Source organism: Passer domesticus, chromosome Z (genome assembly GCF_036417665.1).
Source record: "Passer domesticus isolate bPasDom1 chromosome Z, bPasDom1.hap1, whole genome shotgun sequence".
In the NCBI taxonomy this organism is placed as follows: Eukaryota; Metazoa; Chordata; class Aves; order Passeriformes; family Passeridae; genus Passer; species Passer domesticus.
The window spans coordinates 22,435,624-22,461,038 of NC_087512.1; the positions used below are offsets into that span (position 1 = coordinate 22,435,624).

The 25,415-nt window shown below is 38.2% G+C and overlaps 2 protein-coding genes across 12 annotated transcripts in view; both read left to right on the forward strand.

Annotated features, from left to right (window-relative positions):
- Nucleotides 1-5,680, forward strand: part of ERBIN (erbb2 interacting protein) — a 116,833-nt gene extending 111,153 nt beyond the window's left edge. For all 10 annotated transcript variants that reach the window (XM_064405647.1, XM_064405638.1, XM_064405640.1 and 7 more), the window contains one exon: nucleotides 2,491-5,680. In XM_064405647.1, the coding sequence (XP_064261717.1) occupies nucleotides 2,491-2,598 (108 nt within the window). In that variant the 3' untranslated portion in view covers nucleotides 2,599-5,680. The remainder of the gene's footprint in view (nucleotides 1-2,490) is intronic.
- An 8,079-nt stretch (nucleotides 5,681-13,759) lies between these two features.
- SREK1 (splicing regulatory glutamic acid and lysine rich protein 1) overlaps nucleotides 13,760-25,415 on the forward strand; it is a 33,240-nt gene continuing 21,584 nt past the window's right edge. The window contains exons 1-2 of one of the 2 annotated variants that reach the window (XM_064405124.1): nucleotides 13,760-14,183; nucleotides 19,260-19,393. In XM_064405124.1, coding sequence (XP_064261194.1) covers nucleotides 14,023-14,183; nucleotides 19,260-19,393 — 295 coding nt within the window. In that variant the 5' untranslated portion in view covers nucleotides 13,760-14,022. Of the gene's footprint in view, nucleotides 14,184-19,254; nucleotides 19,394-25,415 lie in introns of those variants that run through there. The other variant, XM_064405125.1, reaches the window with a different exon arrangement.

Sequence of the window (25,415 nt, forward strand, 5' to 3'; positions counted from 1 at the left end):
CCCTATAAGTGACTCAGACTAAAGCACAGTGGATCGTTTTTTCAAATTCTGAACATTTTTCACATGTCTGAAGACAAAAAAAAGTGACAAAAGATGTCATTTGAGTCGGAGCACAAGCATTTCATTAGGCTATGCTATCATTCAGTTGTTGCATTTGTGGTCATTCACATGCAGTGTTGTGAACAATGGGTTATCTGAACACCAGCAGCTGCCCCTGCCAGCTGCTCTCCACGGCTGGACTCTCCTGTTGCATCCCTCTCTGTGCTGCAGCTCCTGCCAGCCTTTCCTGCCTCTCCCCCACTGGCAGGCCAGACATGCACAAGCCCTGGCCAGAGCTGTCCCTTTGCTGCCTGGTGCCTGGCTGGTCACAGCATGCGCCTCCTGGCTGCCCATCTGCTGCTGGCCAGCCAACTCGGGCATTTCAGGAGCCCTGGCTTCTGGACTGCAAGCTGTGCTGTTCCTTTCTCTAGGAAGTCTGTACCTATCAGACCTTTTCTGTATCAGATTTGTTTGAAGTTGTCTCATATGAATGAGCTCCTAAGCTATTGGGGGAGGGGTCAGGGAAATGAGTATGTTCATAGTGCCTTACTTTCTTAACCAAAATGGGCTGTGAACATTGTTCTAGCTACCCTTAAATTCCAGAGGCTGTTAAAAATAATTATTCATCATATAATGAAAATGTTGATGGAGTCGACTTTGCTGCATTTCAGTTTTCTAAAACAGAACAAACAAAAAGCCCAAAACCCCAACCCCCAGTAGTATCTCGATTAAACCACAACATCCTGTGAACTGTATTCTAAAACAAAGCCAAATTGAAAACTCAGCCTACTTCTTCAAATGAAAGATAAAGCGAAAAGGCACACACGAAAACTGAACTGAGACTAAGTTGTTCCAGCTAAAAGATGGCTTGTTCTTGAGCAGGATAAATGATCTCTGCTTTTCTCTCCTTACTGGGGTGAGAGAGGCCCTAGTTCTCTTACTGATACAGGAATGGTGATAACCTAACACCCAGGGTTACCAACACATACAGGAACAGGAAGTATGTTAAACCTTTGAAAAAACTGCTAGCACATTTGTTACGTATTTGTAAAGTGGAACATACCTTAAAGGTAATTTCTGTTTTAGTGGTTTATTCCTGTCTTTATAAATGCCATGCAGACAAATCAAATTACTTAATGAAGTTTTTTTTTTTTTAATGTTGGCACTACTTGGGTTTTGTTTATTGTTTAATAAGGAATTCAATTTGAAAAAGAGCTCAAGAACAAGTTGCATTTCTATGCTTGGACAATCAGAAGCCGTTTTATTTCTCATAACAAGGAGTATTTTTTTATATAACAGCACATTCTTTTTAGCTGTGATAGTCCCAGTGATGATGTAATGACAGTCCCACTGTCTTGAGCCACTCAGACTTCTGTGAATTTTTAAAATTAATATAATCTCTTCCAAAATGCTTTTGCTATGCTTGAATTTGCAGTGTTCTCTGTAAAACATTCAATACAGATGCATATTACAATGCATGTCTAATACATATTTCTAATAAAAATATACTACCTAACTAATGACTACATAATTGAAAGTAAGACTTAATACTAGGCTAGCACATTCTGTACAAGTTATGATTTGGAAGGGTTGTTGCCACTGTTGCTCTCTGAACAGTCTACATATATCTTTCTCTGCAACTCTAGAAAGATTTGAAAACCCCTGGTTTTCTAACGAAGAATTCAGCTGGTAATAACAGTGAGTGTTCAGTGATGGGATAAGAACTGTAACTTTCAAAATGCCACTGCTGAGGCACAGAGAACTCATCTAGTTCTATGTCACCACATAAGCAGCTCAGAGAAAAAGATGGGATGCACAGCTGGAAGCTGTAAATTTTAAATGGACAAATTTAAAATTGCTGACCAGGTTGAGCATGATCTTACATGGGTATACTCTGAGAAATGGAGCCACAGCCATATTTTTCTGTCTTTTGTAGGCCACTTGGGTCTATCTGTGTTTGCCAAGACAAACTTGTCCAAGAATAACAATATTGTTTAGAGTCACATGCAAATACAAGTTGGGGATTATCTCAGAGTCTAACACAAAAAAATGGCTCCCAGTGCCATTAATGGTTTTGTCACAGGATTCAATAGTTTTAATTTATCACAGATGCCATTTCTAATATTCTGATACTTAAAATAAGATGCATCATTTGTAGTACATTTTGGGGTTTTTTGGTGTGGCTGTATTGCAGCTGATGAATTAGATGTCTGATGTTAATAGCTTAAAGTTCTGTTTTCTTTTGGTTATTTGCAATATTCTTCCAAGGCTGATATGGTAGTTTAGTTTTTTGTAGTGTGCAGGTACAAATTCAAGTAATCTGTGGTGTTTTACTCTCCGGGTTCATATTGAAACCTTAAGGCTTAAATAAACATACATGAAATAATGAAATATCTTTTACTAACATGGAATAAAAGACTGTCATTTTCAACTGTAAATATTTATTTTTAGGCTAATGGATACAGCTTCATCAATATTGATCATGGACAAGCAGTGTCATTGCTAAAGACTTTTCAGAATGCAGTGGAACTCATCATTGTGCGAGAAGTTTCTTCATAAGTACCGTGGATTGTGGGGATAAACCAACAGAATTCATTGAAGGACTATGGGGAAACTGAATATTTTGCATATTTTTATACATTAAAAGAACTCAAAAAGAATTATGATCAAAATTTGTACAGGAAATACTGAACTTGTGGTTAAAGGGGGAAAAACCACTGTAGAGAACATACAGGAAATAATTTTGGAAATGCGTATGGTGAATAAACTGGTTTTTAAGCATTATAGCAACTTAAGGATCACTCCTCCAAGAACAAACCTGTGTTGTTTTTTTGTACAGATGGTAGGTTTATTTTTGGATAATTCATACACATTACTAAACTTTGTGCAAGGCTTTGCGAAGCCTCAGTTGTAGCCAATGGACAGATGGCAGGGCTGTCTGTCCTGTAGCTGTTTATTGCCTTTATTTTTATTCACCAGATATTAATGTGTTACGCTGAACCACTTCTGTAGATACGAACGGGGATATGAAGTGTTGGCTTTGCTATGTGCACATTGTATAGATGAATGGGTAGATGGAAGGTGGTGCTGGTTGGACAGAATAAAGGTCAGGTGAAACAATTATCTGCTATCTAAATCTGGAATCAGGAGAGAAGAAAAAGTGTTTAGTTCTGGAGTGTACGTCTACCAATAGAAAATGCAATAAAAGCTTACGGTGTTTTTTTTTTAGGAAGACTGTAACTACAAATTTGTGGTATTATACAGGATTTGTTCTTAATGTAGTCATTGAATATTCATTTGCCACATGTGATTCATGTTTAGTTGTTTTCTTGCATACATAATTTTTTCAACTGTACTGTGGAATCATGCCCAGAGATTTTTCTCTGCTATAGAAATCCCCAATTTTGTGGAAATGGTGATAATTTTATCTTTATAAAAAAGACTCCATTTTAAGCTGACAGATTTTAAAAATGAAACTGAAATGGCCAGTTTTTAAGATTGTTGCCTGTAATATAAATTTAAACATATGAAAATGATGCAGGAAAGGTTATGAAAGACATCTCGATTTTGTTTGGCCTCTGCATTGCCTTGTTAATCAAAAAGGAAACCATACGCATGGAGCTAGGTAACCAAAGCAAGTCTGTGAAACTTTGAGCAGTGATGGAGAATTGCTGTGGTGAGATGGAGAGCAAAGGGAGGGTGTACTTAAAACTCACCAGTTCGTAATGAGGTTTCTTAAAGGGCTGTTCCTACAGGTAACATTAAATGTGAACTAGACACTTCAGAGTCATTAAAGGGTTTCTAATTACATTAATATAATAGTGATTTACCACAGGCTGCCTTTGTTCCTTATTACTGTATAAAAGGTTCAATGATGCTTCTATTAATTTTGTTTACCAGAAACATTATCTTTCTCCTTTGTAATTGAATAGAGACTGCATAGTCTGCAGTGATAATTCATACACGGTTGTTATGGACCAGGGAAAAGTGCCATAGAAGACCGATAACTGTTTTTAATCAGGGCTAATAATTAGCCTGTCATTGGAGCAATATTCAATTATTGCAGTTCATTTTTAATTATGTACACGTTGGTAGTTTGGGACAGGTATAAGCGCTTTTTTCAACCCAAAAACTAAATGCTTTTAATAAAGCTAGCAAGAACACCAGCTTCCTTTAGTTTTGGAACTGTGAGCTGGAAGAGAAAGGAATTACACAGCTAGCAGTAATAAACAGGCAGTACTTTTTTAATAAGTGAACTCCAATATTATTGCACTTCTTTCAAAGATGTTAACTATTGCTTATTGTACTGTGTATAGTTCTAATAATTTTAATTGAAACCCTTTAACAACTCTTTGTATATTTTAATTCTTTTTAGTTGATTTTCAGTAATATTTGCATAGAAAATGATTTTTTTGATATATTAGCAGAAATGTGCTGTATTTTGATAAAATTCACTTATTTTCTGTGTGCTGTTAATCTTAAAGAATGAGAAACATAGCTATATAATGGCAGGCTTCAGTGTTTAGTTGTTATTTAGTTTCTATTTTTTTATTGAAAATGCAAAATGTTCACATCATGTGTTCATTACTTTTAATCATGTTATTTTTATCACACACTGCCTTTTAATGGGGATACATACAGACAAGTCCTAAATGACCTTGGTCTTCTATAAAACCTGTATCTTTGAGAAGGGAAAAGTCCAAAAAGCAGAACTGATTCTTTACTGATCTTGGACTGACTTTGTATACATTTTGCAGTACATTTAAATATATCACTGAGAAATTATACTGTATTGTATTTTGCTTTAATGGTAACAGAGGTTTTAAATGTTGTTGTGTCACTTAATTTTCAGATTTATGTATCACAGAAAAATTCTACCAAAAACTGTTCGGCTGGTAGAACTATATAAGTAGAGATTTATAGCAAGAAGTTTAGTACTTCTTGTGGAAATACTTGGCCAAAGCTTGTCTTCCGTCAGTTAGCAAATTAATCGTCTAATAAAACATGGATTATGCTGATTTTACTCACTAAATGTTTGAGTTTTCAGTGAATTGAAATGTGTTTGTTTTGTCAGTGTCAGTGTGTGAAGATAAACATGTCAGACTAAATGATTTTGTGGGGAGTGGGAGAAAGATGCCTCCTGAACTAGTCCAGCCAGGATTCAAAAGGAGGAGAGACAATATCAGCACTTTTCAGTTTGAATGCATTGTAAACTACATTTTAAATAGAATAAAATCCATCAGCAACCTGAGTTACTCAGCATGGCAGTGAATTGATGCAAACTGTGTTAATTCTTTCTATTCTTAATAGTTCATTAAAGAATCAGTTCAACTGATGTAATGAAAATATGAAGTCTCCCACGTATTTATTATGTAAATATTTTTTTTAGTTTCTTTTTTGAATGAATTAAGAAAAAGTGTATATACTTGAAAGCATTCTATGAACACAAACATAGCAATAAGCAACACACAGAATCAAACATTCATTATTATTTTGGTTTTGTTTAGAAATATTCCCTTGTCAACAGCTATGTTATGTTTCTATTGATCAGCATTTATTCAACATTCCAAATTTTTGTACATAAGAAGACTGTTTCTGAGGTAACACATGGAGAATAGATAATAAACTAATGCTCTTAAAAGCTGTGTGAAATTGACTTATTTAAGTTTTAGGAAATTCTCCATAACACTGTTTATTAATCTACATCTTTTGTAGACCTCAGTACTCAATCAATATGCATTAGTAAAGCCTTATTTGTGTTCCTGTGCATCTCAGTGCCCACGGGTCTGTTCTAAGTGATTTCCTTGCAAGACTGGGTTCTTCACAACAAAGAAATGTTTTTGTGAATAACCCCATGTGGTGGGTTAACTTTGCCTTGATGCCAAGGCACTAAACTGCTCTATCACTCTCCCTTCCCTTGCTGCACAGGAGAGAAAATAAGATGGAAAACTACTTGCATGTTTAAATAAGGCAGTTTACTAAAGCAAAAGAGAAAGTTTACATACATACAAGCAAAGAGAAAATAAATAATTTTATTTCTACTTCTTATCAGCAAGTGATGTCCAGCCACTTCCAGGAAGCAGGGCATCAGCACAGGTAGTGGTTGCTCCAGAAGGCGAACACTGTAAAAAGCAAATGCTCCACCTTCATCCTCCTCTTCTTAGCTTTTCTATCTGAGCTGACATGATATGGTATGAAACAGACCACCCTTTGGTCTGTTTGGGTCAGCTGGCCTATTTGCATCCCATTCCAAGATCTTGCTCACCCCCAGCCTACTGATGGGGGGCAGAATGTTGGGAAGGCAGTGCTGGTGCTGTGCCAGTGCTGTACAGCAGAAGCCAAACACTGGTGTGTTATCAACATCTCTGTAGCTACCAGTGCAGAGCACAGCACTGTGAGGGCTGCTGTAAGGAAAATTAACTTCATCTCAGCTGGACCCAATACATCCCAGTCTTGCAATGAAATCAGATAGGGCGGTGAGTGGCTTCTCTCACAAAGAACTTTAGTTGCAAGTTTACTAGTTTTGATAGGCAGAGAGAGATGCCTAGGTCAGTGAGTAGGGTTAAAATTAAGAGTATGCTGAAAGCACTTTGAAGAGGTGTACAAGGCTGATGTGGTAAAGAAATTAAACAAGTAGGCACAGAATTTCACAGGAGAGCTAAATTTGGCGTAACATCAAGTTTTCTTGAAAATCACAAAACAATGTGGTAACACAAATAGTTTCATCTTTTTGTCCTTGTATATGTGGATCTGATATACCAGTAATACTACATTCTACCTCCTCTTACAGAAAATTGATTCTCACTATTAACAGGTTATGGCCCTGATGACCCTGGAGTGTTGGACCCTTTGTTATTTAGGTTTTCTGTATCTGCTCCCTATTTGGACATTCTTTCATCACAGTTTACGTTTTCATCAAGCATCTGAGAAAGTCTAACTTGTGGTTTTCTGCCTGAAGGCACTTTTTCAGAGAAAAAGTGTATTTTTTGGTATGGTATCCCTGCTGCCATGGATTATATTCAGTTTTGGAATGTGTATGGAAGATTCTATTGCACTTTTTATGAGACTGCCTTGAAACTGGAGCTCTGCTACACTGTTAAAACTGCACTACAAGTAGGAGCCTTACATGCAGTGCTGGAAGCCACCAGTTTCCAGCTATTGCCTTCCACTGGCGTTCCACCTGTGGTTCTGCTAGTGACAGGCTGCCCAGGTCTGCATTGTGGGACCCAGAGCTCTGGAAGCTGTAGGGTCTGAAGAGGTCCTGTCTCTCCCCAAGCTGCACAGGTTGCTGAATTCCAAAATTCCTCTGCTTAGCAGCACAGGTCTTGCATGACAGGTCAAGGGGGGCCCTAGATGCTCCCTCTGATCCAACAAGCCTCCTCCTAGCACCAGCTGAAGGGTGGGAGGATCACCCTCTCCAAGCAAAGGCGGCTGCAACAAAGGCTCCAGGCACGCTGCACCAAGGGCTGCTGACCACACTTGCTACAAGCTGCCAGTGTTCCCAGGCCTCAGTGGCCCCCTCGCCTTGTACCTGGCAGCAGCAGGTCACTCAAGTTTGTCAGAGGGTTCCTATGAGCATCTGGTCTCTTCTACTGCTGTCTGAAAGCATCCTTTCAAGTACTTCCTTCAGATCCTCTTCTCTGTGGGACTCCCTGATTTCCAGCTCTTTGCTCCTTTTTGTTTGCTTTTCCTGAATATTGTCTGTGAGAATGTGATTTGTATTTCAGTTCTGCAATCTGAACTATTTGAATTATATTGCTTTGTATTAGCATTAAGCATGGAAAAAGTAGCAGCTGTTTGGCTTAAAGGAAGAGAAAACATGTAATGAGCACTAAATCCAGTGTTTTAAACTACATCAGAAATACTATGCTGAGGACGTTGTGCCTATGGAAAGTAATTTGCAAGTGTGGATAAGCATTATTGAGCTGTGAAAGATTCAGTTAACATATAGCTTGCAATACTTGAGTCAGGAGACTTTCAGCCCCTCATATTTAGATCAATACCTGATTAAAAGCTTTAGAGGTACTCTTGGAACGTGCAAGAAAACATATGATTAGGTGGTAACGTTCCTGAGATGGCCAAGAAAAGTTCCACATGAAAAGTCATGTTGCTGAAGTAACAAAGTTTTCTGCATGGCCCAATCATTAGAGCATCAGCAATTAAATTATAACAGTAGCCTGCAACATCTATTTTTGCAGCTGCATAACACAAGGGGGAGTGTGGCTCTGCACTGCATCCATTTCATGAGGCATGGCTGGATGCTGCAAATGGCTGAAATGTTTATGCTTTAGTATTGTTCAAAGTAATAAAAAAATCTCTAGGAAAATATTCACTCTTGTTTGCCAGATGTGGAAATACTGACTAGGACAAACCTTTCATGGACTGTCTTTTAACTGACAAAGGGGTAGCAGATGAATCAGATGCTCTACAGAGAAATTCGCATTCAACTGCTAATGTTGGTAATTTATGAAGGAAACTTTGGAGGAAAAAAAACAACACAAAAAACCCCCCCAAAAAGGGGTAAAAGCTTTCTACTGAATTTTAAGTATGCACTGGAAAAATACAGGATTTGTAAGTATTGTGCCATGGCTGTTAACATCAGTGTTTTAGCATATTTGATTTATTTTCATCTGCAAGAACTTCCACTTACTACAGAATAATCCACAACTGGTTTTGAAGATGGAGAAGGTATTTTTTGCTGAGAATGCTTCCGCCAAAAACTACTTCAGCTGAAAGCTATGGCTTCACTACAGATAAACTGAGGTTTACTAATAAATATTGAAATAGATAGTAATAGCTGGTTAGCTGACATAATACTGAGTCCTGGAAAAATGAAAAAACAATGTAAAATTGTCTCATTTGCTATCTGGCATGAGCAATGAATGATGAGGTGAGAGTTGATGCATGCAAGGGTTAGAAACCATGCTGAAAACCTCCAAACAGATAAAACATTAAACATTTTTTTTTTCTGCTGCATTTTAATTTTATGAAAAGACGCTGGGTGATCTCCTGACCCTGCAGTAAACAATGTGTGGTGTTATTTAATTGCAAATGTAGTTAATCTATTATAGACTGAATCATAATGTGCTTATATTTTAAGACATTGAAGACACTAAGTTTTACTCCAGTTTTCAAACTTCACAATTATAAAGATTCTATCATATTCTTATGCCATGAAGAAAACTTGCCCTGCTCCTACAAACTGTGACTGGAAAGGAGAAGAAATTCATCCAAGTGAATTTAGAATTTTCTGTCCAACACCTTTGAATTACCTGGTTCAGACAGGATTTTTTGAGTTTTAAAAACATTAGCCCTTTATGCAGAATTACATACTGTGATTCCCAGCAGGATAACTTCACAGCAAAGGAGACAGGTTTTTTTGCTCCAGTGGGCACCTACCCAAACAGTTCCAATTGTATGTCCTGCCAGAAAAACAGCAACTAGCAGATCTCCTAGCAGACACCCAGTTTAATTAAAAAAAAAAAAAAGAAAAAAAGAAAAAAGAAAAAAGCTCAGTTTTTACATTTCCCTTTCATTTCCCTACACATACATAGTCAGACATATGGGTGTTAAAATATATCATAAAACTATTAGTTTATCTACTGACATGTAGACTTTGATATAGCTTTTTAAAAGGGTTTCCTAAAATCCCCCTTTGAAGAAAAAATGCTTCCGTAATCTAAGAAGTGCTCTCTGTAGAACAGATACTAAATTTCATAAGTAGAAATGCTGCCCTGAAAGGTAACTAGATGGAGAATCTGTTTTCAGATTAAGATTCTCAAATCTTAACTGCCTTTGTGCATTTTCCCAGTCTCTCAGTGGTGGAGATACTCCTCCTTTGTTAATATGTGCTTGGAGATTCAGAGTTAGCAACACTATCTCAGGTTGTCAGCTAACACCCTCATCTTCTTATTTTGAAGTTTAAAAATAATTGTAAGTCAAGAAGAGCTATTCCATCTTTGATACAAGCAATTTTACGGGGAGAAGAATGTCATTGTAAAACACACCCCTAGAGCTGCTAACGTGACTCTTCTAATTGAAACTGCTATGCTCAAAACAGCAATCCTCATTTTTTTCATGTGTTTGCTGCAAAAAAAAGCAGATGCAGAAATCTTGCAGCTGTTTCAGTTTACCAGTACAGCTGACTGCCATCCAGAGGCAGCAAGTTTAAACAGGTTTCAGCTGCTTACACTGACCATGTAGCATTCATCTGTTAATCTCATCATAGGCAGGGTTTTAAGATTTCTAGATGTGTAAAATTGAATCTCAGAAAAACAATTACTACACTAGAAATTTTATTGTGGAAAAATATTTCCATAATTTTTCTAGGTAGGTATATAAATTGGTCTTATACTTTCTTTTTAAATGATTTTATAGAATTTTTGAGCTTACAGATGTGATGGATTGGAGATTACTACACAGAACTAAGAGTTTGTTTTCTGTAAGATGTTTTTCTGTTCTACATGACTCTTCTTAAAAAAACTCCATAATTATACTAAGGCATACATAAAAATGAGAGCAGTTACCTGATAAACTTTAAAGGTATAACAATGGAAGGGGATGAAAGCCGTTTCTTGTACTTGGGAAGCACTGTGGATCTGCTGAGTTTAGAAAATAGTCTCTTGTCTTTGAAATGTTCTGAAGTTAACATTTTCTGATTTGTGTGTATTTGAAAGGTAGTTCAACTTAATCTGAGGTGTAAACATGATACAGGAGTATTATCAGAAGTAATTTGTTCTCACAGTCTACTGTGAGTAGTAGGAGATTGGCATTTGAAGATTATGACTCTTGATTAATTCACAAGAGAAGGAACATTCATGCTGTAGAAGGGAAGTTAGTTTCCTGTGTTCTGCATCACTAATCTACACAAAACACTGACATCTTGGTTATACAATAAGGAAAGTGGTGTAAAGTTACTGTGTATGAAAGCAAACTTAGGTAGCACAGGCTATACAAATATATTGGCTTTTAATGGCATTCTAGTACTGCTTTTAAAAGAGCAGTCAAAGAAAAATACTTTAAGGGATATTATGGGACAAAGTTACAAAAGCCTTGAAAAAATCAAGATAAACAGTATTAGCTGCTCTCCCCACATTCATGAGCCAGTCATTTCACAGCAGCAGAAGCCTACCAGGTGGTCAGGCAGTTTTCTCTTTTTAAATCCATGATCACAACTCCCAGTCTTCTTGTTGTCAGCATGTTTGAAAATGGCTGTCAGGGGAATTTGCTCCATGACTTTCCCAGGGACTGAGGTGGGACTGATTTCCCTCTAATTTTACCAGTTCCCCTTTCCTGCCCATATGGAATCTAGGGATGACATCCCCCTCGCCAAACACTATGACTTTGCAACCTTTAACCTGGTTCTCCTCAGCCATGGGTACATCTTCTTTGCTCAAGCTTTCTCATTAGTCTCCAGAGGCAAGTTTTACTGATGCCACAGGCGTTGTTGAATCCTGAAGTTAAATTTCACTACTCATAAATTGCTTAAACTGTTTTTTTATCACACAATTGTTAGCTCTGTGGCTAACGTTATTTTTTAAGTCTTTAAGGTTCCATTTAAGGAAAGCTGATGAAACTCTTCTAATGCTTCTTTCTTTTACCTTGTGTGATTTCACTTCTCTCCCCCTGCAAGTGCAGCAAATACCAAAGATGTCCACCTCTATCAGACCACATACTGTCTGCTTAAAAGGTGATTTCTTGTAATGAAAAGACTTTTCTCCTGATCTTCTAAAACAGCTTTTACTGTAACTTCTGAATTGCCAGTATTTTTCTACTGGTACTTGCAATCAACATTACCTAGTAAATGCTTTTTAATTCTCATGGGAAGATCACAAAATACAGTCTTAGAAAAAAGGTTAATAATCACTCTTATTTAACAGCTTCACCATTTTTCATTTAGGTAACCTGGAATTAAGTTTACCTCCAAAGAGCCTGTATAATGCCTTGTGTTTTGCTAGTTAATCTGACAATCATGGTAGAAGTAAAAGACTTTATTTACATGCACAAATACAGTTAATAACAAGTAAAAACAGCTGAGCAGAGTTGAAAAGTAACTTGTACGTTTATTAATTCACTTCGGTTACAGCTATAATTTTCTCTAGGCCTACAGCAATTTGTAACATGCAGGTCTGTTAGCCATTGATTAGAGAGATGATGTTTTGGCACTGCTTGTACAACAATTCCTTCTGCATGTCTACTCTTTTTATTTAACTTCGTCTTTCTCAATAGCTCGGAGGGTTTTTATTATAGAGTGGGAATGGCTCCTTAACACTTTTAAATTTTGAATGGTTTGACTAAAATAGTCAAGTCATTATTGCTTCCAGCCTTTTAGCGGCAGCATGTGTGACCCAAAGCTTTGAGCATTAGATTTTCAGGGGTCTGGGATTGGTGTGATTTTTTTGCCTAGTCTTACTGAAATACAAATTCATTTATTTTCCAAGCTAATTTTGTACTGTGGCAGAGACTGATAATTACAAAATTTAAACACTGTTTTACTTGCTTTTGTTTTCAGAGAGCAGACCAGTAGCTGAGAATTTTGTATGTACTGCTACAGGCTTTATCTGAAGGAGGGTATGCTAGTCAGTTCTGACATCTAAAGCTCTTTGTGAATTTTAGAGTTCATTTGTATTTCGGACCCTCCACTGAGAGATGCAAGGAGAAAGGATAAGAATATTCATAGCAGAAATAGCTTCTACATCTCTGCCAACCATCTTAGGATAAAATGTACTAGTGAAAGCATAACAAAACTTTATGTAAGGTTCCTATATGTTTAATTTTCCACAATATATAACAAAATATCTGGAAGCTCCAGTTAAACTTCTCTCAGCTTAAGCTAACTAGAAGCTACCAGAAGGGCTGAAAAGGGAAATTTTAAAAGGAGTTTTGTACTTTTGGAATATAGATTTCATTCAGAAAGAGAATATAAGTGCATTGATAATGATTTTGAAATAAGCCCTACCTGAAACATATGCATAAATGTATTTATATAAAATGCACCTCTGACAATTGCTTGGAATTACATTTCTGTAACGTACTGAGCATCAATAAAGGAAGCACTATCCAGACTTATCTATGGAGATTCTGTAACTGCTGACCCACTTACTCAGGGAACTGTCACAAATTTGCAGTATTTTTCAACCCAGATAGCATAAAAAATACTTCAATCTCTTCTCAGTTGGGAAATGGAAAGTCTTAGAAACTGCCAGAAACCTTAAACCTGTCAGCGCCAAGACACACAGCTCCATACCACTGGGAAATAGTGCAGTTTGATCCTTAATAGTGATAGCGCACACATGAAGTGCTTAGCCTCATTTTCTCCGGCCAATGTAGTTTTCAAGAACTTGAATTACAACTGGAAGCAAGATAAATTCAATTGGGATAGCGTCGCAGCCAATTTAAAACAGAACAATTTACAACCCTTGTTCTGTTGCAAGCCCTTCCTGATTAGACCGAGGGCGTGTTCAGAGGTTTATTCCCGAGGGTGGTTTAGCTGTCTCTTACTAGACGCGGCCCCCAAACGCGCAATTAAATGTAAAATCTCATTTTTCTGCGGGGCCTGGCCCCTGAGGGGCCCCAGCCGCCGACGGGGCCGCCAGGGCAGCCCCTGGCGCGGCGCGCGCCAGCAGCGGCCGCGGTGCACGCGCAGGAGCGCGCGGCAGGGGCGGCGCGTGACGGGCCGCGCCTCTTCCTGGGCGGGGCCCGGGCCCCGCGCCGGCCCCGCCCTGCGCACGGCGGCCCAGCCGGCTCCACATGAGGAGGCTCCTGGGGAAGCGCTCCTGGGGAAGCGAGCGACCTCCACGCCGCGGGCGGGCCGGAAGCCTCGCCGGCAGGGGCCGCCCGTCCCTCCGAGAGCTCTTCTGGGAGCAATCGGGTGTACCGCTAGAGCGCCCGCCCGCGGGGCCGCTCCGGCCGGAGGCGCGCGCCCCTCTCGGTGGGCGGGCCCGCGCCCCCGGGTGCGCGCGGTGAGGCTGGGCAGGCGCCGCCATGATGAACAGCGGCGGCATCGGGGTCCCGTTGGGCTTCCCCCTGGGCCCCACGTCCGTCATCCAGGTCACCAACCTCTCCTCGGCCGTGACCAGCGAGCAGATGCGGACGCTCTTCGGCTTCCTGGGAGATATCGAGGAACTCCGTCTCTATCCCCCGGAGTAAGTGGGGCCCGTGCCGCCCTCCGCAGCAGCGGAGCTGGGGATGAGGGAGAGGCGCGGAGGGGCCGGGGGTGGCGGGAAGGGCAGGGGCAGGAGGCCAGGGGCGCCATTTTGAGTGCGGGCACCAGGGAGGTGTCACGTGGTCCCTCCCCTTTGTATGGCCCGAGCTGCGGAGAAGGAGCTGCGCCCGCACTTAAGATGGCGGCGCCGGCCGTTTTCCACCTTTCCTAAAAACCCGCTTTCTGTGGCTTGTCTGTCTCCTCGCCCACGCTGGCTGCAGGCGAGCTAGACCGGGGAGTTCCAGGCCCGCCCTCGCCCGAGTGCCTTTATTCTTTTTATATTTTTCCTTCTCTTGGAAGGGCGCTTTGCTCCGAGAAGGGGCCGTTCGAACAGATGCCAGAGTAGCTGAGGTTTTGTAGAGGTCAGAGGAGGGAACCTGACCTGCCTCGGAGTTGCCCCCAGTAAGGCTTGTGCAGTAAATTAATCCCAGGCGTCACTCTTCCTGAATTATAGCGGTTCGCGTGGTGTCAGCGGCGAGGGTGCGAGGGGTGCGCTCAGGTGGGAGATGCAGGGGCTTGCAAAATACCAGTGTTGCCTCTCCCCAGAAGGCGATGATCAGCAGTAAAGGGGAGGATTTTTTTCTTTCGAGGCAGCAGTTTTACTGGGAAGCGAATAATGAAGGTGCATTATCAAACCTTGTATTTTCTTATAAAAAAAGAAATTGGAGTAGTGGAGAGGGCATTATTAGCATCCCAATGCATAAGCTTTGATACAGAAATGCTCAGGCTAACAAAACTTCGATTTGCAAAAGAGAACAGTCAAGAAAGTTGGTGTTTATCACTTTTAATGTAGCTACATAACATCTGACTATATTTGAATACCAACCATTCAGAAAAAAATAAACACTTAATATGTGAAGATATGCTTAAAATAATATGCCTTACTGACAGTTATATGGTGGATTTTTATACAGTTTTCTGGGGCTTTGTCCTGGACTTGTTCCATAGTTGCTTCTTTATATTTTGGGGTTTTTGTTACAGCTGTTGTTCTTGTCTTTCACTAGGTTATATAACAGGTTTTAAGGGAAATGGGGACTTTCTTGACATTCATACATAAATAATGTCTGTGCCAATGTGTACAATTTTGCCAGGGTGTATATACATATAAAATACTAAAATCCAGTACCACAGTAGGGAATGACTTGGGAATGTCAAGGTTACAACGCTGATGAATTCAGTTTTCAGAGATAGGATGCAGGATTGTGATTACCTGCTTTACTTTTGGTTTTATTTACTGTTGTTAATGGATTCGTGTTAGAAGTACGGTTTTCCTTGCCTCATACTGACGGACATTTGAACTGACTTCCAAATTGCTACCTTGGGAGAACACTAGGTGTGCCTACTGTCTTTCTTTAGCGGGGGAAAAAAAAAGTGCCTCCTGTTTGCTTTCTGCAAATGTATTTAAATAATATTGTGGTAAATTTGTAAAATAGTATTTCATTGACAAGTGGATGGGAAGCAAAGGTGTCCCAAACAAAACAGAGATCACTATCAGTTTGCAGTACAGTTAAAACTGAAGCTGGTTTGCAGGATGTGACAGGTCTTTTGCCTTGGGTGTGTACTCCAGGATGCTAGCCGCTGCCACAGCCTAGTGGTCAGTGACTGTAATTGGATTCTTAGTCCCAGACATGCACAGACAGTCCCATACGCTTGTAACCAGCTGAAATCTGCTTTTCAGAGTAGACTTCTAAATTACATGTGTAGCAGTGAGCCTTCAAATGTGGCCTTAAGAGGATTTTTGAACAGTTAAATGTTTGAAGAACTTACTGAGGAACAATTGGGTTTTGGCAAAATGAGTTGTTTGAAAGCAGGGAGTCGCAAGCTGTCTCTGTTAGGTGTGGAAAGACCTACTGTGTAATACTGCTTGCTACTGAGTAGTCTGGAGTGGTCTTGGAAACTAGAATTCGGTTGGAGAATAAACTTTTGGTTTAACAAAAAGTTCGATTATGGGCTGGTTTGTCATAACCCTTCAGTAGCCAAGGGCAAGACTGGATTGGCCTCTCTTCTGCCGCCAGGAAGTCCTGCTCTGGTTGCAGCCCGGCAGGTGTTGAGAGGTGGAGACACATGTCATACCAAAGCTTGGCAGTGGGGTCTGGGGCCTCCTCTAGTTTGGAGCCTAAAAGTGTTCTGTTCGTGAACCAGAGTATTTGGGCAAAGCCTGGTTTAGCATTGAGGGGTGCCACCCAAGTCACCCTCACTTGTATACCTTATCCATTCTGACACAGGCGGATGGGCCACCTTCACTTAAGGGGCATCTCGTCTGAGAAAAGGGATTGTTATCTGTGTAGTCCAATAAATAGAATTGTTATATCCTGCAGTGACAGCAGTGTAGGTGAGGCTTCTGAGGCAAAACACACAGAGCCTTATTTAAACTGATCTGCACAATTATTCCATAATATTCTATTTTAGTAAGTTATTCATTTCTGTCATGTCCTCCACACCCACACACCCCACCTCCCTGCCCTACTTGAGAAAATTATTTGGACAGTTGGAAAAATGTTTAATAGCTTTTTTTTTTTATTCCCATAGATTTCTGAATAGGTTCTTCTTAGGAAATACTTTGGTTGATTTTTATTCTGTTAGGAGATGAATGTTACTGTCTTCCTACAAAGTGAAAGAAAAATGTTAGAAATGTCCAAATACTATTTAGATATTTATTTCCTCGTAATTTTTTTCTAAAGAGGCTAACTGAATTGTAGTAACTTTGAATCAGATATATGTGTTGCTTTTTGATATCAAGGCTGTGTAACCTAGGAAAAAAATCATGAGTCAATTCAGCCTCAGTAAAGGCTAGCAAAAAAAAGCAACAGAAGGAATTAGAATAGGACTTAACTGTTTTAGGAAAAAGTCTTCTTAAAAATGCTGATGGGAAGACTTTGGAGGCCCCTTTCAGAAAAGGAGATTACTTGATCTCTGTTAAGCCTTCTACAGTTTTAGATCTCGTAGATCTTAATAGTTTCCCTTGAGGCAACTTTGATGTGTTTTTAGTAGATGGTGTCACCTTGTAGAGAATTTCTCCTTTCTAATCTCTGGAAGGCACTTGGTATCCAGATGTCTTTGTAGGGCCTCATTTGCACAAGTGTTCAGACATCTGATCTTTTTTAATGTACTGTCCACATAGCCTTTGTGTTCTAAATCAGGGAATACAGAAGAGTAAATCTTACAGCCTGCACTATCAAGTGTGTTTTTGTATAGATGTTAAAGTTTATAGGGATTATTGGGGGGGCCCTGAAACTGCGTAGAGAAGAATTGTATTCTTGAGTTGGCAATGAAGTCAAAAAAGGAAAAAAAATCAGGAGCTTTTAGAAGTCTTCAGCAGTGTGGACCATAGAATCTTCCGTGGTGACTTCAGCCGTTTGGGTTATAACACTGAGGGATGTATTTAAAAAGAAACAAGCGAACACCATACAGTGGTGACAAGAAACTCCAAGACCCAAGCTCCTCCCTCCCCTTGGAGTCCTCTCCCCTCCAAACCAAAGCAAATAAAAAACTACTCATGGCCATAGAAGTCTTTGTGGTGAATGAAGTATCCCTAGAGTACTAAACAAGTCACAGCTGGCTGTCACCTCTGATGTTGGAAACTGGTCTCAACTGAGATCTTACAGTTCACTCAGAAGCTGTTCTGTGCAGTTACTTCATTCCTGAATGTGGAAACTTGAAATGATAAAAGCATTTCCCACACAAATAAATAAAAGTGGACAGAAGAAATGTAGTTGTCTCGTAAAAATTGTGTGAGATTGACTTTTATATTTATGTGTCTTCCACTACCTCTTTAGTTTTTCCTCCCCAGTGTTGTCTGTTCTTACAGAATTTTCCATCATAAATGTTTCTAAATGCCATTCTGGATTTGGCCATCTCTAGATACACATTTGTGCTACTGTCCTGGTAGCCAGAAACATATTAGTCTGCCTGCCTCAGGCGTACGTTTTTGGTTTATTTTTATAATTAATGTGATGAGATCATATGTCTGAAACTTTTGATTTATATTTAAATCCTGACATCTAATAGAATTTTATAGAATAACTGGGGAAATGCTTCCTTGGAATTCGAGGGGATTCCCAGATGGGTTGTGTTAAACTTGAACTGCTGCTGGTGCTTCCAGAAATTTGACAAGTGTTTCCATTTTGGTTGAGACAGGACAGAGTAAAACAGTCTGTGCAACATTTTTTCCATGATTTCAAATGAAAATTGCTGATATTCCAGCAATACTGTATTCTCTCTTTGAATATTTACCTGTACTTCCTTCATGTGAAGAAATAAGCTGCTAATGTAAAGGTTACAAAATTTGATTAGGGGTATCCATTTTTACTGCAAACTTGCATGGTTTTGATCAAGATTGTGATGTTTACATGTTTTCTCTTGGCGTACAGTGTAATGGAAAAATGAATTACAAATTTTCTTCCCTTTTGTAGCCAAATGGTGAGTTGCTCCTATGCCTATGATGTTACTCCATGCTACATTGTGCCAAACTTAGGCAATGGTTTTTGTTACATTAGTCAGCTAAGACCCAGTATTTGAAAGCCGTCTCCAGAACTGTTTTTATCTTTGTAAGAATTAATAAAACTACTTTTGTGAAAGCCAGAGAAAGAATATTGATTATTACAGGCTAATATCTGAAGGACCCACCAAAAAATGGCAGGGTTTGTTGTTTGTCTTTCCTATAAAAAGATTATTTTCAGAAAAAAATATAAACTATAAAATATTTACTTGGCAATTGTAATTGTCAAGGAAATATGGTCCTTAAAATAGTAATTTGAAAATGTACTATTCAGTGTTGTGTAGCCAGATAATGGAAGAAAATTAGTCTTGTTAATTAGTGATTTTGGCTTATGTCAATTTTCATTTACAAGGTGCTCCATCTTTTTTCACTGATACATCAAGTGGCAAGTTAGTAGATTTCTATACTCTAGGCTGCCTTTTCTAGGAAAAAATCCCTTTTTTCCCCCTAAGGAGTAACAGTTTAAAAATACGTGCATGCAATTATGACTAATTGTTATTTTTTCCTTTTATCTTGCAGCAACGCACCACTTGCTTTTTCCTCCAAAGTATGTTATATTAAGTTTCGTGAAGCATCGAGTGTTGGTGTGGCCCAGCATCTAACTAACACGGTTTTTATTGACAGAGCTTTGATAGTTGTGCCCTGTGCAGAAGGTTAGTATTTTAGACATTCTTCTCTAATGTTGGTCTTTGTTGTGTTTGTTAATTGTTTCAAGCTTTCTATGTAAGGTGATGCTCTGTTGTTGTTTTATTTTATTTTAGTGCTTTTTGGAAAAAAAAGGCCTTGAAACAAAATTGAAAATTGATTGAAAATAGCCCCAGTTATACATGTTTAATTGAAATTCAGCATTAGCAAAAAATAGTTGGTTTAAGTTCGGATAATTCAGGTTTCCCTAGTTATTTACGTATTCTGAAGGAAAAGAAAGGAAAATAATTCCTTTTACTTTGGTTTGTGTAGGCAGGTGTATTTGCACACAGGGTTCTCACTGAAGTCAATGGAGCTCTGAGAAGATCAGGCAATTTCCTGACACTTAACATTGCAGTTTGAATCCTAATGTATCACCTTTGCTGTAGAGATTTTTTTTGCTGATTTGCACTATTTAAAAGATACTGATTATTTCTGCAATTTTAGAGTGAATCCCAGTTTTGTCTTATAGATGTGATACATTCATTTGGCCATTTTAGAGTCATCTAATCCAAGATACTTAGCATTCAAAATACTGATTGAATATAAATATTTATCTGCTAGTTTAATTTTTGAACAAAATTTTTCCTTCTTATTACTGTTGAAAATGTTACTTCATGTGCCATAAAAAATTTTCCTTATGTATACTGGTACTCCTTTTTTGTTTTGGGTATCTGTTCAAATATGCAGTGATCTGCCCGGAATGTTCCCATCATAAAATGTTCTTCAAAACATTACTAATGTAATTGCATTGCATTAAAAGTCTTCATGAGATAAAATACTTGATGAATACTACATTGACAGGTGTTCCTTCCCCTAGCTCTGAGGCCATGCTTTTATAGATGTGTTGAGTATAAGACAATTTGTGTTGTTTGTAGAAGCACCCTAGATTTGAATACAATTACATGAAGCAGAGTCCTGTGGTAGTCGTATCAATGAATGTAGGCAGAGCCCCATTGACTTCTTTGGGATCACTGTGGAATTTAGCCTCTGACTGGTGCTGGACCTTTTTGCCACTTTGGAATGGAATCATTCCAGCTGATGGAGTGAGTCTGACTTAACTTTCAACTTGGTTGCTGTTTTGCCATGAACAACAATATGTAGAGTGATTGAACTGTAAACTGCAACCAATCAAGAAATACCTCTTATTAACAACTCTAACTGCAAGAGTCAGGTTTTGGTTCAAAAAAATACTGTTGACTTCTTGTAGTTTGTTAACAATGGTCCCAGAGTGGCATGTTCTGGCATGTTTGCTGCATCATGATCTAGATAGTGTGAGATGAGTGCTGCTATAATACTCATCTGGGACATTTTTAACAAATTGACAAGTCTCAAAAATTTCACAAACTACAAAAAGGCTACAGTGTACTGCCTATTCTTGTAGTTTTCTTAGGCAGGTCATACAGGATATACATTTATCTTGGTAAAGCCTAGGTTTTTAGTTCTTTTTGTGTCTTGTTTTGGGGACTCTCTGTTTTCATATTTTTAACTTGTTCTTAAAGCACAAAGAGAATATTGCGGTATGCACTGGAAACTGTGTAGAGGCTAAGGGCACCAGAGTCTCCAATTGAAGAATTGCCCCATAATAAATAGACTAAAGATTATTCAGAATCTTAGTTTTATATTTCATCAGTAAGATCTTAACACTGGTTCAGTACTGCCAGAGAGGGAAGATGGCTGCCTAATGAGGGAACAACACTTCCTGGTGTTTTTCTTGTGATGAGATCACTGTCTGACATGATATGGCAACAGGCAGGTAAAGTTACATTTTCCTGTGTCTTTTGTGGTAGACAGTGAATGAAAGAATAAGTCAAAATTCAGACAAATCTTGTTCCAGCTCTATTCATAACTGGCTGATCAGGCATTTCTGAGAGAAAATGATCACTGTTCAGAATCATTCTGGACTCCACAAAAATGTATGCATAATTAGGTGAACAAGTGATTGGGTTTTGAGGTTGCTTTTTTGATGTCAGAATGCTGTTCTCTGTAACTTTGTATCAGAATCACTCATTTATAAAAAGATGTAATTTATACAAATTTTAACTTTCTGATGAATTTATTGTGTGGAATAAGTATGGCTTTGGAGACCATGGCATAAGGGTTTTTTCACTGTGTATCATATGGTGCACTGTTAATGGAGTCAGTGAACTGGATCATGGGTTTTAAAAGTAGTAATGGCTTTTTATCCTACCAGGAGGTAAAATAATACCATTGACCTACATTGCCAGTAATAAAACATTTAATGTGTGAAGTTAAACATTGAGGGGAGTTAAAATGGAAATCTAAAAACCTGGTTCAAAAAAAATAAAAAAAAATCTGAAATTTGGAGTGTACTTAAAGAGTGGTAAATCAAGGAAGAAATCACTACAGAATGAAATCAATGTAAAGTATGTGACAATTGATGAATCATTTAACAAAAATATTACTGTAAATGAAGTAAGACTATTAAGCTGTGAAAATATGACTTTTTTGTGTGTATTGGTAGGTTTTTCCTTAAATATGCTTTGAAAATGCAAAGGTTGAAAGCTAAACAAAGATACCACCCTAATCTTTCTAAATTTTATGTCCACATTATCTGGTAGATGGATTTTGACTATTAATTTGGTTTTGTATGTTTTCTCTGTGTGATATTTGTGCATTATTAGATGACTAGACTGGCCAAGGCAGACCTGTTACACTTGCCTGAGTTAGGCATTGTTTGCCATGCCACTAAACCTGCCGCCAAGTGAAACCTTCATGGGGGAAATGAGATCGAAGTCTGACCTGCTGAAGATGGACGCCCTGTCTCTGTTTTTATTTTATTTTGCTTTCTTTCCTTTGTTTCTTTTATTTTTATTTTTATTTTGTCCCTTTTTTGTTTTGTTCTGTTAAATCTCTTTCCCTTGTACTTGTGAACTGGTACTTCAGTTCTGTAAGATGATGTTTGTAAAGGGTTCACAGTGTTTGATTTTGAAGTTGACCTGAAGCTGCTTATGAATGGTGGATGGTATACGGAGAATTTAGAATATGATTTGGTTTTAGTGCTCTGAATTAAGGATAAATTTGATTTGGAATTTGTCTAAGTATCTAAATTCAGTAGATTAGTACATTGTATCAGAAGACAGGAATAGTGTTTCAAGATATATTCTTCCATATGTTGTGCTTTATGAGGTTACCTTGGAAAAGGACAGTTAAAACTCTTACTTTTGGAGAAAGCAACTTTAGAAAGTAAAGTCATAATATTTCTCTGCTACTTTCCCTCAGCAGAGTGTTCTATTTTATGTTGCACCAGCTATTTAAAAGAAGGCTTACTATTTATGTCTAACATGACAAGTTTAAAAGAATTATTTCTGAAATTGAACTTTTTATTAATATTGAATATCATTAAATATTCGCTTACGTCTGATGAAACCTTGCTCCAGTGAAGTCAGTGGTAGTAAGATTTCATCTTTTTTTTTAAATGTAACTTTCAGAAAAAACTGTTTACCACTCATAAGTACAAATGCAGCCTGAAGTTTCGGTTGGAGTGTGTTACGTGAGACACCTTGTCTTTTAACACTGTTACTTGTGGGAAGATTGAATCAGTTCTCTTTCTGTGTGTGTGCGTGTGTGTGTATTGCACTTTGACATGCTCTAGTGGTGGTTATTTCAGGAAGATGTTTTAAAAAAACCGCTAAAGTCAGGAAAAAAAGAAAGTTTTTTCCAGTCATCCCAGAGTCTCAGAAGCCCTGGCAGTTCATGCTGGAGTGATTGATTCCTAAAGGATGTTCTTCTTGTGAAACAGAAGCCCTGAAACAGAAGTGGTGGACAAAGTGGTGTGTGTAGTCCTCAAGCACTGACTGCTCTTCCCAGCCAGCTGCACTGGGATCTCTTGGTTTCACTCCTTTCACCAAACTCTGCACTGCAGCTGGGAAGAGCTGTGATTTGTGATCTTTGTTGGATTTGGCTGTGACAGTTTTAATTGCCAGTAGCTGTAATCTCTTTATTGCTAAATCCACTAAGATTCATGAGTTGGTCTAATAGAGATTATTTTATTTCTAATCATACGTGTTCCATTGATGTAAAATAGCAGGAAAATAATTACTTTTTTCAGTGTTTCAAGTGGACTGTGAACTCTTCACTGTTTTTAAAACAAGCAAACTTGTTGCCAGGAGCACTTTTGTATGTGAGGGTTAATTCTGTAGGTTCACTATGAAGAGTTGGAAATTAACTTCTTTTGAGCACTTGAGGAATGAAAATACTGTCATTAGTACTTGTTTGATGCACATGATTCTGTTTAGCCTTCAGCAAAGGGTTCTAGTTTGGGCTAGGTTGTCTAGGGCTCTTTAGACTAATGGTACAAAAAAGTACAGTCACAACTGTGCCTTTAAGCAATGCTGGGACAATGTACATTTGCTTCCAGATTCTTTTGCAAAGGGGAGAATCAATAAATGATCATAGAACCTTAGTTTACTAAGCAGAAGAGCTTTTAAGAAATCTGTTTAAGGATGTGGTATAGATATGGCATAATTATTTTGACTGCTCCCTCATTAGAAAATAAATATCATTACCTCATTCTTATTCAGATTTTAAATACCATGTTCTAAAAATGAAAGTATTCTTTTTGAACTAAATTGTCCTAAACTGTTGTGTCATAACCTGCATATTTTGATGTATTCAGTGGACTTTTATTTCCTTTACAAATACAATCACATAGGTAAAACTGCAAAATTTAAAGCTTTTAACTCATGAAATTATTTGGACTCACATGTTAATTTGTTTTTCAAAACTATTTAAAGAATATGAAGGTAGATACTCAAGGTACTCCAGATTTATTTTTGTTCTTCTACAACAGTGTTCTGTAGAATTCTTTTAAAACTTGGCCTGGAGTTAAAAACTGGACAAATTATTCTGAAGAGACAGTGTCATTGAATGTACAGGCAAATTTTCAGGGTTCTGTCTCTAGGAATAGACCCTTTCTCATTCTTGAAAACAAAATAAATGAATCTTTCTTTGTGGTGTGGGACTGACCAACTTGATTTTTGTATTTAAAATAGAACTTTACATTGTTGAAAGACCAACGTATTCTGGAAATAATGCTGCAAACTTTACAATTTACACATGCATGCTGTTCATTCTGTGAGCTGCTATAGTGGTGAACTTATATTAAATGTTCAGTGGATTTCTTGAACAATGTTTCAGCAAGTTAATTATTTCAGTTATTTCAGTGCTATGAGCCATATACTTAAAGTTTAGGCTTCTACTGAAGTCACTTTGTGAACTTGAGTCATTGTCTGTCTTAGTTATATGTGTCTAACTGAGCTCCCATTTAAAAGGGCTAAATGCCTAAACATTTTATAAGTTTACCTGGTTGCGTGTGTATTGAATTGGCTGTATGTAAGTGCATACTTAAATTAGGCATATACTTATGTACAGTACTGACCAAGGATCTCAGTTAGCATGCAGGCACACCACTATCAGAGCTATTTAATTGTGCCATGTCTCTTGATCCATAGAAACCTGCATGAGTAGCTGTTTAATTGCAAGATGCCGACTGTTCAGGATAAGTTTTGGTTCATTACTCTTTTGAAAGAACTTTAATACTTTGATTTTCAGAAGAACTGGTGCATAATTCTGTGCCTAATTTGCATGCACATATGCTGGAACTGTATATTCAAAAGCCTGTTAGTAGGCCTACATATTAGGCAGGGTACACAAAGTACCTGATACTTTTGAGCAGTCAGGCAAATCAGGTACACCTCTCATTGCATGCCTGACTTTAAAATGAGATCTATTAAAGAGTGCTGAACACTGTGATAGTGGCTTATATTCATGCATGTTTTTTTAAAAAGTTCTGGAAGTCATTATTGCTCACTTAATTCTTAAGCGCTAAATTTTTCCTATTTTTTTCTCTTAGTTAGCAAATTCGAGTGGTTTCTCACATGTTAAGTTGCAAGGTGTCTCAAAATTTAACATAAATAAAATAAATGTAAATAGGAAGCATGGAAAAAAATGGGTACTGTTATTTTATCT